Source organism: Centruroides vittatus, unplaced genomic scaffold, assembly GCF_030686945.1.
Source record: "Centruroides vittatus isolate TY-2023 unplaced genomic scaffold, ASM3068694v2 contig_971, whole genome shotgun sequence".
Taxonomy (NCBI): Eukaryota; Metazoa; Arthropoda; class Arachnida; order Scorpiones; family Buthidae; genus Centruroides; species Centruroides vittatus.
Window position 1 is genome coordinate 1,922,932 of NW_027122644.1, and position 18,520 is coordinate 1,941,451.

General features: G+C 27.7%; 1 protein-coding gene across 1 annotated transcript; it reads left to right on the forward strand.

The window, feature by feature from the left end:
• The first annotated feature begins 342 nt into the window (after window positions 1-342).
• Window positions 343-18,504, forward strand: LOC136985542 (E3 ubiquitin-protein ligase SIAH1A-like). The gene is made up of 8 exons (XM_067282845.1): window positions 343-437; window positions 2,434-2,513; window positions 11,953-12,000; window positions 12,077-12,253; window positions 12,404-12,536; window positions 16,189-16,295; window positions 17,398-17,590; window positions 17,665-18,504. The coding sequence occupies exons 2-8, from the start codon at window positions 2,462-2,464 to the stop codon at window positions 17,840-17,842; spliced, it is 888 nt and encodes a 295-aa protein (XP_067138946.1). The 5' UTR covers window positions 343-437; window positions 2,434-2,461; the 3' UTR covers window positions 17,843-18,504.
• Window positions 18,505-18,520: the final 16 nt, after the last annotated feature.

Genomic DNA, 18,520 nt, shown 5'->3' on the forward strand with positions numbered 1-18,520 from the left:
TTTATAGCGAACACACTGAAACTGGTTTCTAATTGGCCAACACTGCTTGTGACGTCATTTCGCTACACTCTCGCTGCATAAAGAAACGCGGCAAGGTCCTAGAATATATTCTAGGACCTTGGAAACGCGGTCCTTGACAGCTCGGCCATCTGGCCACCTATCGGATTTTAAATAAATAAGTATTTTTTTAAAAAAAAAACAACTTATGAAATTTATCAAATTAAATTTTCATATTTTAATATTTATTGAAAAATTTTAAAAATTTAAAACATATTTATATATATAATACGATTACTTTATTACAATAATGATATACAAATATATATATATATTTATATTTAACGATTTGGCAACACTGCAGTTATTTGAGTATATTTTGCAAGATGAAGCTCAAAGTAAAGAATTTGCAATTTCTGCCTTTATTGGAATTAAATTAGGTAAATTATTTAACTTAAGACATTTCGAACGAATTATTACGCAATAGTCAATATATAAAGCACTCAATACGGCTCGAAATAGACGGTATTTTCGTGTTGGTAATTTCGGTTCTGCAATGACGTAATGGGACTGAGATTCCTTAAATAATTAAATTAATTATTTCATTGTATATAAGCGACAGAAGTTACGAGAGGAGAGGGAATTTTCAATAATTGATGAATTAATGTAGAAATATTTTAATTTTGGTTATGGAAATAAGCTTTATGTATTGTTTAAAAGGATCCTTTGTATTGTTTTCCTCAGATTTAAAGCGACCTAAAAAAAAACAAGAGTGATTTGTTTCTTTAAATTATACTTTGTAAAATCATTTAATTGATTTATTATGTTCAATATAATAAATAATTAAAATTTTTGCTTTATTTCTTATAAAATACTTTATTTTAAAGTATAATTAGGTTTTTTTTTTCTTTTCACAATTAAAGTAACTATTATATTAATAATTAGAATTGAAGAGAATAGCAACGTTGCGGTTGAAGTTTCATCTCTAAAACATGGAACGTCGAGTGCCACTATCCTGTAAGCAGCGCTTGACGTTCCATGTTCACGTTTTAGAGATGAAAACTTTGGCCACAACCTCTCTAATCAATGAATTAATTTATTGATGGAAGCTTTTACCAAGAAGCTTTCGGGTAAATGTAGCAAGTGGTAGGTATGGGTGCTTTAATCCCACCCTTTATACAAAAAAAATTAAAAGTTATCTGTTAAAGCTTCAAAATGTTTTTTAAAAACATTTGTGATGACAAATGTTTATCGAACCGTCCGCCGCAGTTGTTGCACATCTGTTAATAAAAGGTACTTATTAATTATTCAAGTGTTTAATTTTCAAGTTAGCCCTTTTGGGTACTTCTCAATCTTTAACTGTATATAGCTGTGTGTATTTTGAAATTGTTGTTGCAATATTATAGGAATATTTCTGTTAGTAACTTGGATTTTAACAGTTTGTAAAATATTAAAACAAATTATACATTCATTCTGTAATTGAATCTGCAGGGGGAAAATCCATTACTACTTGCGAAATAATTAGTTATATTGTATGTCTATATCTTTCAATAATATCTGCATTGTTCTCTTTCCAGTAAATTTTTAAAAATCAGATTTGCAGGTGACTTTCAACATAATTTTTTTTTTTTTAATTTTTGTTCTATTTGCTGTTGTATATTGATAGCATTTTGAGAATTGATTGAATCATACAATGATAATGTTCAAATATTTTTGATAAAAAAAGTTTTTTTGAATGTTTGAAATATGAACCACACAATCAACTTTAACAAGTTGATTGTGTGGTTCATATAAAATTATTTTCTTTCAAATAAATAAACAAAATTCTTATTGGAACTAAATAATAAAATAAACAACACCTTATTATTGCATTAAATCTTTATTGCTGGATCATTAAAGATGATGTTTATTTTATTTTCTTTGTTTTACTTTATAAACATTGTAAAAAATTCATATTGTATGTCAGTTATTTTTAATTTATATTAAGAATTATTTAAAAATAAATAAATAAATAATGAATATTCAACTGACACAACTAAATTTTTCTATATAAATTTATCAGAAACAAAAATAATTTATGAATAATTAAAAATAATTGTTTATTTGAAAGTTTTAATGTAAGTGTTAAGAATAAAATTATTGATTAAATTGCTAATGGCTTATAATCTTTATATTATAAAAGCAGTGTGAATTAACATTTACAGATCAATTTTTTGCTAATAAAATTTAAAACAAATCAATAGCTTAAGTATTTCAGCTTAATTTCTTTAAAGTAAAATTAAATATTTAAACATTAAAAATTTAATTCTTATTAATTAAGTTACTACTTAAAACAATTTTCATAATTCTCTATGAATTATTAATTAGTTTTATTTTAATTCAAGTTTTGTTAATATAATGAATGAACTGACATCAAACTCTTATTTATTGTTTTAGAAATTAGAAAAATAACAAAGATTACAATATGAATAGACAGATTTTGGGAAATAAAGGAAGAAATCATGCAGTGGCTCAAGGTAAATTTCATTATTTATTTTTAATATATTTATTTATGTTTTAAAATTATAAAATAAATACATGACACACTAAATATGTTCTATATTTCATTAGTTTTTGTAATTTATGTAAGTGATTTGTATTATAGCATTCAGAATTTAGAAACTTCTATCAATAACTAAAAGCCACTTTGGAACTACTACATAAATTATTTTAAAAAATTTTAATGAATTTTAGTCATATATTTAGTAATTCAAAATTGCATCTCAAATATTTTTCTTTATGATGATCAAGATAAATTGCATGTATATATATATATATATACACACTGTGTTTCCCCAAAAATAAGACCAGGTCTTATATTAATTTTTGCTTCAAAAGATGCATTATATTATTGTCAGGGGATGTCTTGTTCAAAGGCACTTGCTTGGGTATTTACAAATACTTAATTATAATTTATATTATCATTTATTTTAAGTATTAATGTCAATAATAATATTTATTTATATTTAATTATATATTAATATTATTATTTTATAATTCAATATGTCTGTTGTGAGTTGCAACCTATATATTAAATATGACCATCTGGCTGATGATCTTAACGGGCTTATTTTAGGGGTAGGGCTTATATTACAAGCACCCTGAAAAATCATGCTAGAGATTATTTTCCAGTTAGGTCTTATTTTCTTAGTAGTCTCAAACATTGATAAATGATTAAAACAAATTTTTTGTAAACTAATTTCTTAAGGCAGGCTTTCATACATAACATAAATATGAATTAATTTAACTAACTTTTATAATATATTTTATTTTAAATACAAAATAATTGTAATTTCTGCAATTAAAAAAATAGTTGATGGAAAGAATTATCTATCACACTCAAACTTACTTATTTAGCATTGTCAAAAAATTATTAATAAAAAAATTGCATATAAAATTCTGATAAATGCAGTGATACCTCAGTTTTTGTAGATAAGCCATCTGAAAACAATTGGCGAAATCTGAAACCAATGAAAACCGAGGCAATTATTTCCATACGAATCAATGTGAATCCAATTAATTCGTTCTAGACACTCCAAAATACATACCAAAAACACATTTTGTAGAGAATTAATATAGTGTTAAATACTAAAAGCAATAAGAAATTAACATAAAAGACTAATTAGCATAAAGATAAAAGCATTAAGATTAAAGATAAGATAATTAGCATTAAGATGAAAGCAATAGAATTGTTTGGCTAGACACACGGGGTAATGTCTTGTGTTGTAGAAGCTAGTTGGACATGAGTTTCTAACCTATATCGCTCCGTGGTAAAGTGTGACGTAATTGTCATGTAATAGTAGTAGTATCATTTGTGATGGTCATATCAAGGGGAATAATGCCTTCTGGGAAATCCATTTAAGGGTAACTGGCCCCTTTTCAGGTGTTACAGAAGTGGAGAAAACCCAGAAAACTTCTCAAGGCCAGCCTGCCCTGGTGAAGCACGAATCCATGACCAAAATCCCAGTGTTCAGGGAACGGAACCGTTGGACAATGGTGGGCCATCATGGGGTAATGTTTACACGACGAGAAATAATGCCACACTGCCCCACAAAATGCGTGGGGGCACCCTTTGTTTTTGCAAAATTAGCAGCGAGGTCACTTGAGCATGCCAATGAAATCTGACACAATTGACAAAAACAGAGACAGATTTTTCGTGAAAAATATTGATAAACAACAACTAACCCATTATATATAAAGACCAACAACTGCCGAATTATCGGGCTAGCAAATGGCTATAGTAATATTAATAATTTAAGTTAATTTGGTACTAGAGTTAGGCGTTAGGCGCCATCTCGAAAAATATTGACGAAAACTGAAACTGACGATAACCAAAATCAATGAAAACCAAGGTATTACTGTATGTAAATATAAATTTTCTTCATGCAAAATTTATGCAAAAACTCCCTCTCTACAAACAAAATTTTGAATGCCATATTTGTTCTGGTTTACATACGATAACTTGGTTTCTGAATAAGCTATACAGCAGAGCTGGCCATCGATGATCAATTTCCTATTCTTTCTCTGATAAAGAATGTTGACGGCCTGACCAATCAATGACAGGACTACAGATTCAGTAGTGGCGCTGAGATTTGCTTTGCATTATTAGATGTTACAACACTAACTGTTGATGGCATTGTTATTCAAATTAGATTTCAATGTGCATGCAGGCAAGATACTACTACTGGTTTTTGGTATGCATTACAATTTAAATAAAATTAATTTATAAAAACTGCATTAATTGACATTCACATTATATAAATGACATCCATTAATTCATATCTAAAGGTGCTTAACTCAAATTAAATAACAAAAATTTATTAATGTGTTATATATCAATATCATAATATTAATCTTTAATATAATATTTATTAATACTAGGTAGCTAGTTAATTTAAATTATAATTAAAATTTAAATCAAAGCAACTGAAACATAATATTTTATAAAGTGTGGATACGGTACTTGTTGTCTGTATTGATTAATTTAGTTATATTTTATCCAGGCAGAGTTGAGTCTCTATTTATAGCACTTTCTCTAAAGTGTTAATTTAGGTTTTAGTTGGTGATGGCAAAACTTTTTACTTTTAATATATATATTAAATGGATAAAGATGATTATATATAATATATTATGTCTACATCCATTTTATATCGTACTAGCAGACCCTGCCACGTGTTGTCGTGGCTTAAAATGTATATATTATAAATGTATAAAACTTCCCCCGTGGAGGGAATTTTAAAAAATCCCTTCTTAGTGTACATTCTCTTGACGAACCCTATTAAGACGCAATCAAAAACACAAAAAACCTCATCTAAAATAGTATAAATAGAAGCCAAGTTCTTCATGGTAAGTCTTATTCCTGTCCCACTCCTCGCAGGGGAATATCGAAAAATACCTTTTTAATGTATATTCTGTTGACGCATTTATTAAAACGCAAAAAACCGCATCTAAAATAGTATAATAGAAACAGAGTTCTTTACGGTAAGCCTTAATCCTGTCCATCTCCCCCAGTGGGTGGGGAATTTCGACATGTATATTATGTAAAAACACGTGTTTATTCGAATGCAACGTTGTGTCAAAATTTCAAAGGAATCGGTAGGAACAAACAAACATTACATTTTTATTGATATAGATAGATAGAAGATGATCCACTTTAGTCCATTCTCACAGAAAAGCGTAATGCCTCGCAGTAAAGCAAACTTAGGTTGTCGGAGTTAGCGCCATCTGTTGGACATAAAAGCCTTAATCCTAGATGATATCTTTTAATTTATATGAATGTTTAACGGAATAATATATAGCCTATGTCCACCCTGAAGGTCCATTCTAAATATTGGTGAAAGAATTTTTGAAATCGGATGAGTAGTTTCGGAGATTACCTGTTACAACCAAACTTAGTTACCTCTTTATATATTAGTATAGATTATATATAATATTATGTTGCATTTGTAGACATTTTTATGCATAAAATGCTGCTGAAAAGGTAAAAAAAAAAAAAGTGTTTTTGGGAGTTGGGAATGGATTAATTCATTTTACATTGTTTCTTGTGAGAAAATTTGTTTCGGTTTGAAAACAAATCAATTTCCAAACAATTTTTAAGAATGAATTAAATTTGTAAACCAAGGTTTGACTATATTTATTTGTAGGATACAAGTTTTTCAGTATTAGCTTAATTGGAAATAATATGATGATAATTTACCAGTACAACATCTTAGGACAGTATTAATGTTAATAAATGGCACAAAAAAGATGAATGAAAATGATCAATGTAGTATAATATATCAGTGATTAATTTGTATTATAATTAATATAAAACAATAATTGCTACACAGTTATACACAGGTTATCTAAAAAGAAACTGAATTTTTGCTGTAGGAAGTAAAAACTACAAGAAATATTTTTATAAATCTGTTTATTTAGTCAAAATAAGACCCCTCTGCAGCAATACAATGTTCAGAACAAGTAATTAGCATTTCAAAGGATTTTTTCAGCTCCTGTTTTGGCACTTGGTTCAATACTGCGGTCACAGCAGCCTCAATCTTGGAAATGTCCTTGTAACAAGTCCCTTTCATTGGAGTTTTAAGTTTCAGGAACAGAAAATAGTCACGGAAGCCAGATCAGGGGAATATGATGGATGTCCAGGGTTACAATACCTTTTCGAGCCAAAAATCGACAAATGGCAGTACGCTTGTGTGGGGATGCATTATCATATAGCAGTGTTCAGCTTCCTTGAGCACGATACTCTGGCCGTACATGTAAAATTCGGTTCCAGAGATGTTCAAAAATACCCAAATAATATTCTCCAGTAACATTCTGGTCATTTGGGACAAATTCTTTGTGCACAATACCTTTGGAATCATCAAACCAGATGAGCATGGTCTTGACCTGCAAATTTTGAAAGTGGAGTTTTTTGTGTGGGCTTGTCTGATGACTTCCACATGGAACTTTGATGTTTTGTCAATAGGTCATATTGGTAGCACCATGTCTCATCGCCCGTGATAATATATTTTTGAGAAAATTTAAATTGTGGCGAGCTGTTTTGATGATGTCCTGAGCATGATGAATATACACTTATTTTTGATCCTCAGTGAGTGTGGAACAAAGTAGGAACAGACTTTATGTTTATTCAAATGATTATGTAAAATTATTTGGACAGAGTCCTTTGATGCTTTTAACTCCTCTGACAACATTCTACAGGTTTCATTTAGATACTTTCCTAATACTTGTTGCACTTTATCAATGTTACTGTCTGTAGTCAACATCTTCCACTTTTCAGATCATTTTCAATTGACACACTGCCATTTTTGAATTGACAAAACCAGTTGTAAACTTTTGTTTGGCTTAGGCAATCATCCCCGTATACCTGTTTCAGTAACTTAAAAGTTTCGGTAAAAGTTTTCTTTAGTTTTATGCAGAACTTAATGTTGGCACATTGTTCCATTGCAATTTTCTGATGAGGGTCATGAAATAATTCTTACATTTCATGCCACACAAAGGATTGTTATGAACTGATTTAAATCTAATTGCACATGATTGGTAATATAACTCAAAATTTTGAATTTGACTGTCAGTGCAGTACACTGAAGAGGAATTCTTAGAATAGTTAGTATTTGGATTTAACCCCCAAAGATATTCAACAATGTCAGAAATTTTAAATTTAGTATCTTCTTTCAATGATAAACTTTGCTTTGTACAATGATAAATTCAGTTAATATCAGTCTGATCAGCTTAATAAAATGTGTGCAAACTTTTCATCTAGTCTGTTAGATGCCATGCAGATATCTTCCTTACAATGTTTTTTTACTATAAGAAAATTTTAACATTACTTTTCTATTTTTTATTAATTCGTTGTAAAAAAATTAAATCATTTGATGACAACAAAAATTGAAGATACACAAGGTTTTGAAAGTATTATCACATTCTGATATCTTATCTGCTTGTATAAAAGTCATATAGTTTCTACATAAGTCATATGACTAGGTATAGGTATGTGGTTAAACTAGGATACAAGTGTGATAAAGTTGCTAAAACACATAAATAAATTTGAAATCATGATTAATACAAGTTTTTAATTTATTTACATTTTTACAAAATTTTATAACTTACAAGTATTATGATGATATATCTAATTATTTTCCATTCCTGCTAAGTATTTTGCTGTCTCAGTTCACCAATTAATTTGTTCCTAGAAGTTGTTTGTTATGGACTTTTGTGTTTAAATATCTTTAATTACTTAATAAAACTAAAATAATTGACAAAATTAAGACTAATGTATAGCAGTACATTTACTTATTCTTAATAAGCATTTACTTATCAGTAGTTTCATTAAATTCATATAATTAAATTACTTATCAGTAGTTTCATTAAATTCATATAATTAAATTAGTTGTCCGAAAAAACTAAGTAGCCCAAAAAGTCATCCAAATAAAAGAAGTTAAAAAAAGTTTTGCAACTTCTTTTAATCATTTGGATGATTAAAAAAGTAGCCAAATTTCCAACTTTTTGCATAAACTAGCAAACCTGTGTCAGCCATTGGCCATGTTACAAGTGTAGTAGAAGATTGGTCATGTGCATTTTTATAGAGATTATTTGTAAACCAAGAAATGCGTATACTTATGTCATTGGGAAATATTGAATCAAAGTTGACTTAAAAGTGAAATTTTTCAGAGTCAGAATTTTACAAAATTTCAGAATTCCTATGAAATTTCAAATAAACAAATAAATGCAAGTCTTGTTTATATATATAACACTTTTACTATATATATAGTAAAAATGCTACATTTTTTGTATTATCAATTATTTGACTAATTCTTTGGAATTAAATTTTTAAATATATTTAGTTTTTTGAAATTTCATTCATTGATTTTTATATTAAATTGTTTAGAAATCACTTTTACACACGAATAATAATATTTTAATTGATTATTTTTGGTTTTTGGTAAAATAATGGAATTTTGCAGATTCTTAGTAGGCTCTTGTTACAAAATTTTGAATAGATAACAAAAAGTTAATCTCTAATATATGACATCATGTTGTATAATAGTAATGGATGTACTGTACGTACATCATATTGATGATGATACATGATGATATGATTTGAAAATGGAAAAGTGATATGTTTGTGTCTAAAATATTTAGTTGTTTTTTTACAGTAAAAAAAAAATTAAAATGTAGAATGATAAGAAATAGAAGGTTTATCCAATAATTATCTGGTCTTATGCTAAAAAAACAAAAAGAAATTATCCTAAAACAACAATGGCTTGATGTCCTTCAAAGTATTCTCCTTGAGAAGCTACAGCCTTATTCCAATGTTACTTACAGTTTCTGAAGCAATTTTCAAACTCAGGTTTTGGAGTAGCCATTAGCTGCTTTGTCACATTCTCTTTGATCTGTTCCAAATCCTCATCTCTTCCCTTTCAAGGTCAGTTTCAGTTTTGGAAACAGCAGGAAGCCATGTGAGGATTGCATAAAGACTTATGTAATGCAATGTTTTGCCAAAAAATTCTGGATGAGATGGGTGAGAGGGTGCATTGTCAGGGTGACGTTGCCAGTCACGGCTTTTCCAGAGATGAGGCTGTTTCCTCCTAACTGAATATCTTAATCTCTGTTCCCAGGTAGTATTCAATTTCACCATCTGATTTTATACTGTATATTCATGGACACACCGGTTACTTCTGTGGTTGAAGAGAACAATGAGCATTGTTTTGACATTATTGTAATTTTGATGTGCTTTCTTTGGTCTTGTTTCTCCTGGAGTTTAAATGGAATTTGCATACACACACAGATGATGGCTTTTATATTAGTAATGATTTTATTTTATTCGTCTGCCTACCCATTTTATTTCTTTACTTAGTCTTGACGGAAACAATATGAAAAAAATTGTTTAACACAAATTTTATTTAAAACTATGAGATCAATACTTCTTTAAAACAAGTAACATACTTTAAAATAATAAATACTTAGTTTTTAATTAAATTAAACACATACACTACATTTTTTTCTTCAGTGATTTACATTTGATCCTTTTGTGAATAAATGGAATAGAATAATAATAATTATTAATCTAAAGATATTCTAAAGTTTGATCCACAAATAACATAATTCAAAAATTTCATTGCTATTTTAATTTTCTTTAAATGTTTTTTGATCATCGTAGATCTATATAAATAATTGTGTACTCATTGCTCAATAATTTAAAAATTAATGATCAAAACTGTGATTTGGTGCAAATTTCAGAAATGCTTTGTAGCAACATATGGCTTTAATACACATATCTGCATATATACTAATTTTATTTATATTTGTTCTCTTAGGAGAGCATTAAGTTGGAAAAATTTTTTATTTATATATATTTTTGTGTTTTAAAGTATTCAATACAAATTGTTTTTAATCTGTCTTTTGTTTCAACTGTAATTAAAAAAAAAATTACTAAATGAAAATAGTTTTAGTATCAGAACTACTAGATATTTTGTTTGATGAGATCTGTATATTTTTATTACAATCTTTATGCTATTAATCCATTTTAGAATGAACTGTATTAATACTTCACATCTCCTGTAGCCTAATCCTGTAACCATAGTGAAATACAAAATATTTTAAATAGATTTTATATAGAAATTTTGAAATTTTATGTATATTTCCTGTCATACCACATACTTTACATCCATACTTACAATAGGACAGTACTATTACATTCAATATGTACTATTCTGAATTTTAAACAAACATACTGATGCATTTTAAAGGGAATTTTTAAATATATGCTACATAAAATAACTGTTAACTTAAAAAATTCCAATTTATTACAATATTAGATATAAATAATGTCATGTGTATTCATTCTTGTACTTTGAATATTTACTGATATTTAGCAAATTTATTTTAAGTAATGTTGTGTACTTTTATCACAAATTCTCAAAAATATGAGGGGTATCCAGAAAATAAAGAACATTTGGCTGTAAAAAATGAAAAAAAATAGCAATGATAGGAAAAAAGTTTTACAAAGTAATTAATACAAGACTAGTTACTTTTCTACATAGTCATCATTACAATTAAAGCACTTCTCATAGTGTGACACTAGTTTTTGGATTCCTTTGTCATACACTTCCACTGCCAGTTCCTTCTGCCAGTTAGTGATAGCTTCTTTCATCTCTCATCTGTCCCAAAATGATACATATCCACCCAAAAACTCTTTTGGCTTGGGAAAGAAGTGAAAGTCACCCAGGGCCAGGTCGGGACTGTATGATCAAAAATGTCCAAGCTGAATTTCTGAAGCACAGCTTGAGTGGCTGCGGTAGTGCGATTGCATGTTATCTACCTTGATTAAACATTAAACACCATTTTCCCACACTTGATTCGTTCATATAGTGATCATCATACACTTCTGTGATTGTTTATGAATTTCTCTTGAACAAACTTTCTTTGCATTTAGAAAACGAATAAAATTTTGCATTTGGAGGGTTTTTAGATTTTTGTACACATTTTAACCCTTGACAAAACAGTAATAATAAGACCGTTGTTATCGAAACTCTACACATGCTAAGCAAACACATCAGAGAACAAATTGACCTCGAATCAAAGGCTGTAATTTACCTGTGCAGAGTGCTATGTGCAAATGTTTATTATACAAGGGGATCCAGAAAATAGCTTTAAAAAAACAAGATTAGCATCTTAAGTCTGTAATTATTTCTTAAACTTGTATTTATTTAGGTTTCAGGAAAGAATAGTTTTCAAAAACAATATAGATTTCTAGTTCTTGTAAAATTATTAATAAATATTAAAAGTTATTATTAGAGAGTTAATTTCATTCTGGTCTAAAATATATAAGTAGAATAATATCCATACATTTTTGTCATCTTAAATACTTTAGCTATTAATACTATAAATTAAACATAAAACATTCTTTATTCATTTTTTTAGTTCCAGCAACACATCTTGTGGAAGAAGCTATTGAAGGCTTAACAAAAGGTAAGTTTTATATTTTTATTTAAATGGTTGTGTACTTCAATTAAGATGATAAAAAATTGTATGTAAATTTGCCTAGGAGTGACTGCCACAGCAGCATTACCAAGTACTATCACAGATCTTGCAAGTTTATTTGAATGTCCAGTGTGTTTTGATTATGTCCTCCCTCCAATTCTTCAGTGTCAAAATGGACATTTAGTTTGTTCTGTTTGTCGTCAAAAATTGACTTGTTGTCCAACATGTAGAGGATCAATTGGTTAGTATTGTGTGCTTTTTTTTCTTAATTTTACAACAGAATAATAATAATAAACTTTTTAAAGTATCAAACACAAATTTGTGTTTGATACTTCGAAGAATAATACAACACGGTTTCACAAAAATCAAAAAACTTTTTATTTGTCTATAGGAAATATAAGAAATTTGGCAATGGAGAAAGTAGCAAGTACAGTCATGTTCCCATGTAAATATTCTGGTTCTGGATGTAGAGCTCAATTAGTACATACTGAAAAACCAGAACATGAGGAAGCTTGTGAATTTAGGTAATAATAATTTAATTTTGATAATTATTTATTTTTAAATTGAAGCAATAAATTTTTGTGTGTTTAAATCATTGCTTTATGCTTGTGATAAAATAATCTCTCTGTAAATCAAGAAAGACGTAATTTGTTTAAAAGATACATTTTTAACTCAAATATTCAGTAATATTTTAGTTGGAAAGGATAATTTTAAAAAACTGATTATACATTGTTAAAAAAGTATATAGACAAAGACAATTCAAAAAGAATTGGAATAATTTTTTATACAAGTATTAATTCTACCTAGATAGAGATGAGTTAAATCATAAAACAACATGGTATTTGAGAAATTGTTTGCTTTGTGCTTTTTCAAGCACATGTTCTAGAACAATTTCTCAAATTTAGCATTAATTGCATTTATAACTAATAATATCAATTAAAAATAACAATTTTGTAAAAGAAGTTATAAGTGTACCTCAGGTTATGTACATAATGCATTCCTCAAATAGCAGTTCTGTTATGAATTGCCATTTCCATACTTTTATTTTTATTTAAAGAAAGTTTCACCTCCTGAAAAGTTTTTGAGCAATGACCAATATGGATTCCACACCCCAGTGTTGTACAGAGGATGCCCTAGGCATCTTCTGTACAACACTGGGAAACTCTACAGCAAGGAAGAAAGAAGAGATTAATAACTAGAAATATTATGAGAGACATCAAATGCATGGTGGCTCTCAATTTTAAAATTTATCAGATATACCAAAGTACCACAAAATATTTTCTACTTGCTCAAAGATTTCTTAAAAGACAGAACAGCTAAGCTTAAATTGAGCTTTGTTAAAAAAAACCTGCTTCCTAAATAAAGGCTGTGCTCAAGACTCCATATCTGAACTCCTACTCTGGAATGTTGTTATAAATGGCTTGCTAATTAAATTATAAGACTGTTTCTGTTCATTGGTTATCAAATCAGCTATATCATTAAAAAATAGTTAATTATTGGCAATTTGCCAAATTTTCTTAAAATTCAGACCTTTTTTGTGTCATGCATCTGGGTGAAACCAAAATCTAAAGGTGACAACACTTGTCATTCCAAGTGTTGTCATCTTCAGGTTTTTATTGGATTAAGCATCATATCTGTGGGAATAGCTAACTCAGATCATGGTAGTAGAAGAAATATATGATGGCCGTATTTGCAGTTTGTTTTATTTTGAGATGGTTGTAACCTTGGATACACCTGTATTATTGTAGATCAATTTTTAGTTACATCTTATCAAGTTCAATTATTACTATGGCATTAAGGGCCGAGTTATTAACTCTGTAACGTAACCATATCCATATTTGTAAATTTTTGCTACACTGGATATCTGTAGCAATAGTTACAGAAACAGCCTTACAGTAGTTTATATCTGTTAAGGAACAGACTTGTTTTATGGCTTACGAAGTAGTCCATTGTGAGCATGCACAAAATCATTGGTAGTTTTTGCCAGATCTAACACTATAATTATTTATTCATTTTAAAACATTTAAAAAAAGACACAGTTGTTCCAGAAAAAATTTCTCCTAGACTATCACCATTTTTTATTCTTGTTCTAGAACAAACTTCTTAGATGACCAGACCTTCCTTTTTAGGCTACTTAGCCATCTAATGTTAAAACATTCCTTAAAAACAAAGTTAGTCCAATTAAAATTTTTAAAAATTCTTAAAAATTGGAAAATGGGATCTTACGACGTCTTCTGGATTACATCCATATCCTTTCAGGAGTTCGGATCTTATATCCACTCGAAAAAAGCGCTGAAAAATGTAGATTTGTACCTTGGCCTCCCTCTGGCGACGATTTTTCATATTTAATTTTTTGAAGTTCCGTCAGATGTTAAAATTCTTTTTAAAACATTTAAAAAAGACACAGTTGTTCCAGAAAAAAATTTCTCCTAGATGATCACCATTTTTTATTCTTGTTCTAGAACAAACTTAGATGATCAGACCTTCCTAGATGACCATTTTATTACTTTTCTAACTTTTATGACCAAAATAACTCTTATCTTAAAATTTTATATTGTTTGGAAGTAGCATTATCAGTCAAAAGTTATGTTTCAACCAATTTGCCAAAGTTTCGTCTGTTGTTTCCAGCACAACTTCTGATTGTATATCGACTTATGGCAACTTAGCGCATGCACAGTTCATCAAGTCTCCATATCCATACTGTAAAAGTTTGATCGATCCAAACTTTTCTTACGAAATATAGCATGCCTGTACGGATACTGTAACGTTATGGAGTTTATAACTCGACCCTAATACTGTACATCTGCAATAACTATATTAGCTGAATTTTTTCAGCAGAAAATATAGCAAAAAAGCAAATGATTATATAACAATTTATTATTTTTTAATAAAATATTGATTGAAATTAATGGAATTTATTAAAACAACTGAAGTGAAATTAAAATATAATTGTCAAATTCATAAAAAAGACTACTTTAATATTTTAGATAATTAACCATTATAATTTTCCAACAAATGTGGTGAACAACTTTAAATCATAAAAGTCGAACTAGCAAAAATATTCCTAGTTTTATTTTCATATAGTTTGAAGCAAGATATCAAATTTTTATGTTTGATATGTTTTAAACACTATAAATTTCTTGAGAATTCTTCTTTAGTAAACTAGGATTAATCATATAATTAAATAAATTATGGCAATAATATATCATAAGTATTAATAATGGAGATAAAAATAATTTATGCTCAAAACATAAATACCCTGTTATAATGATTTTAATTAAACATTGTCAAATAAAAATTTTAATAAGGATTTTGTTAAAACATCTTTATGTAATAATTTAATTTTATAGAAAACAATTTTCAATAAATCAGATTTAATAGTAGTAATATTTCTGATCAGAATTAAACATATTATTATTATTATTATTCTGAAAATCAGGGTATCTCAAATATATTTCATCTTCTGAAAAAATAATTTGCATTAGCAAAAATGTGCACTATCTTTCAAAATGTACAGAAATTTAAAGAACAAAAATTTTGATTGCAAATTATAATTATGTAAAAATGCAATATAATTTTGTTGAATTAAAGTCATAAAGTATATTTCATTATTTAAATAATCTAATAATTATTGTCTGTTTTTATGAAAGTTTTTCATAATATGACAAATAAATTAAGCACATTGTAAAATTACAAAATTATTGGAGATGTCCATTATTTTGAAGGGACTTAATATATATGGCTCAGATGTATTAACAAAGTAATAACAAATAAATATCTAAATTAAAACAATCTTAATTATATTAGTATTTAGTATAAACCTGAAAAAATAATATATAATGAATGAATTCAGATGTTTACTCATGAACATTGTCCTAATATAGCAGAAAAATACAGGTAAGTGCCTAAATTAAAACAGTAAATTTATTGTCATTTTGTTTATTACCATAAAATACCGTAGAGTTGCATCAATTCTTAACATATGCCATGTTGTATAGTGATGAGTACATTATTTATTTTCCTCTTGTTCAATGTATTGGAGATGGTCTGTATTCATTTCTTACAATAATTATTATTTTTTTTAAATATGAAATTTTACTTGTCAAGTTGAGATCATTTTTAGATTAATCATTAGTTTTCATATGTATTTTAAAAATATTTATTAAATATTTTAAGGCCTTATAACTGCCCTTGTCCTGGGGCGTCTTGTAAATGGCAAGGGAATTTGGAACAGGTTATGCCTCATCTAATGCAATCTCATAAATCAATCACTACACTACAAGGTATGTTTCTAACACTTTAATGATAGTTTTGAATGTTATGATTTAATGGATTTAAATTTAATTCATAAAGAATTATCTATTTGTTAAATTGTTTTTCAACAAATCCACCAATAAAACACTGTGTATATATTTAAAGCAAATATATCAATAATTAAAAATTGGAATATATTTATGCATCAGACTTTTTGGACTATTATCTATGCTTTTATGCTAGAAGTTTGAAAAAGATAATAATTAACATGTGATTTAGTATCAAAATTCATATGTAGGTAACAGATCAACTCAGAATGGGATTGAGAATCATGACCACTTATGACTAGCATAACAGGTAATCTTCATATTTTAAACCAATGTTACAGTAGATTATATACAGTGCAGTACTGATTATCTGAAATAATTGGAACAATTTTGGATAATCGATTACACTTGGTAGTAAAAGAATAAAAGATTAAATAGAGTAAAAATATTAATTTTAGGTATTTCTAGTACAATAGTAAATGAAGATTAAGGTATGGAAATGTAAAACATATGAATAACAAAAAAATTATTTAATTTATTATTTCTTAAATAATTAATAAGAATAAATTAAATAAGAACAAGAATTTACTGATTAATATTAATTTTACTTTGAATTCAGTTTCAAGTATAGTATTCATTTAAAAAAACTGTAGCAGAAATGTAAAAATGACTGATTAAATTCCTTGCTTGCTTTTATTTTCATGTGAATTGAAAAATTGGTTTCAGTTTGGAGTTTTAACCGTATCAATGCTTTTTCTAATGCATCAAGTACTTCACCGTGCATAGGCATTTGATGCATTGGAAGCTTGTGATTCATTAATCATGCTTTGTTTTGTTTATACAGTACAAATAGAAATGATAGAGATAGTTCAATAGCAGGATTTCAGAAGATTGGTGACAATCATTGTTACATAAAAACTTCATAGTTTCTAGAATTAGTACTCTTTGAAGTCAATTTTGGTTAATTGATTTTATGATATCGATATATACAGTAGGACATTGATTATATATACATTTAATATTCAAATCTGATTTTGTATATCATGTAAAGTAAAAAAAAACATAATTAAAAATTATGTTTTAGGTGAAGATATTGTATTCTTGGCAACAGATATCAATTTACCAGGTGCAGTTGACTGGGTTATGATGCAGTCATGTTTTGGTCACCATTTCATGTTAGTTCTTGAGAAACAAGAAAAGTATGATGGACATCAACAATTTTTTGCTATTGTACAACTTATTGGATCTCGAAAACAGGCTGAAAATTTTATGTATCGGTAAGAAATAATCCCATAACTTTTATATAACAAGTTACAATAATTTTGTTAATTGGTTCTTTTTTTGATTTTAGGTTAGAGCTTAATGGTCATCATAGAAGATTGACCTGGGAAGCAACACCACGAAGTATTCATGAGGGCGTTCAATCTGCCATTATAAATAGTGACTGTCTAATTTTTGATACAGGTATTGCTCAGTTATTTGCTGACAATGGAAATTTGGGCATAAATGTTACCATTACCCTTTGTTGATTATCATTTATCTTATATTTATGACAAAGCAAAAGGATTTTAAAAAATAGCATCACTGCCCTAGTAAGTAAATCACTGCCATATTTAGAGAATTTACAATTGTTAGTTATTTTTTTAGCTTTTGTTATAGTATTTTACTTGACTAACTTTTGAAGTATTCAAGGCTAAAACTAAAACTTGCAGCAGGGCACAAAATTATTTCTGTTAACAATTTTAAGTGGCACATTTCTAAAATACACTTTTGTCAAATTGAGTACCACAGTTTTATATATCTATATACATATACATATATATAGTATAATATTAAAGGAGAAAAATGCTTTGTTAATTATAGTCTCATACTAAAAATTATATACATGTTTGTTGTTTAATACAGAAATACATATATTGTCCTTATTACATTGTTTTATATACATATATATATATAATTATTGCTTTCAATAATACAAAACATTTGATATTTACAGTGTTAATTTATTGTCAGATAAAAAGATATTTAAAGGGTAACTGTGATAGATGCACTAAGAGATGTGGAAGTAAACATTCTAATATATTTTGTACAGTAAACAAAATGTTTATAATTTAGTGAAATATACTGTATATAATGTATTATCATTTATTATTATGATTATAAGAAATAAAGTAGAAATAGAAATTGTGAATATGTTTATTAAACTA

Excerpts from the sequence above, each read along its gene's own strand:
- LOC136985542 (XM_067282845.1), top strand. The coding sequence starts at position 2,462 with ATGAATAGACAGATTTTGGGAAATAAAGGAAGAAATCATGCAGTGGCT. Across the intron at positions 12,001-12,076 it reads TATTGAAGGCTTAACAAAAG|GAGTGACTGCCACAGCAGCA; the intron begins GTAAGTTTTATA and ends AAATTTGCCTAG. Across the intron at positions 12,254-12,403 it reads AACATGTAGAGGATCAATTG|GAAATATAAGAAATTTGGCA; the intron begins GTTAGTATTGTG and ends ATTTGTCTATAG.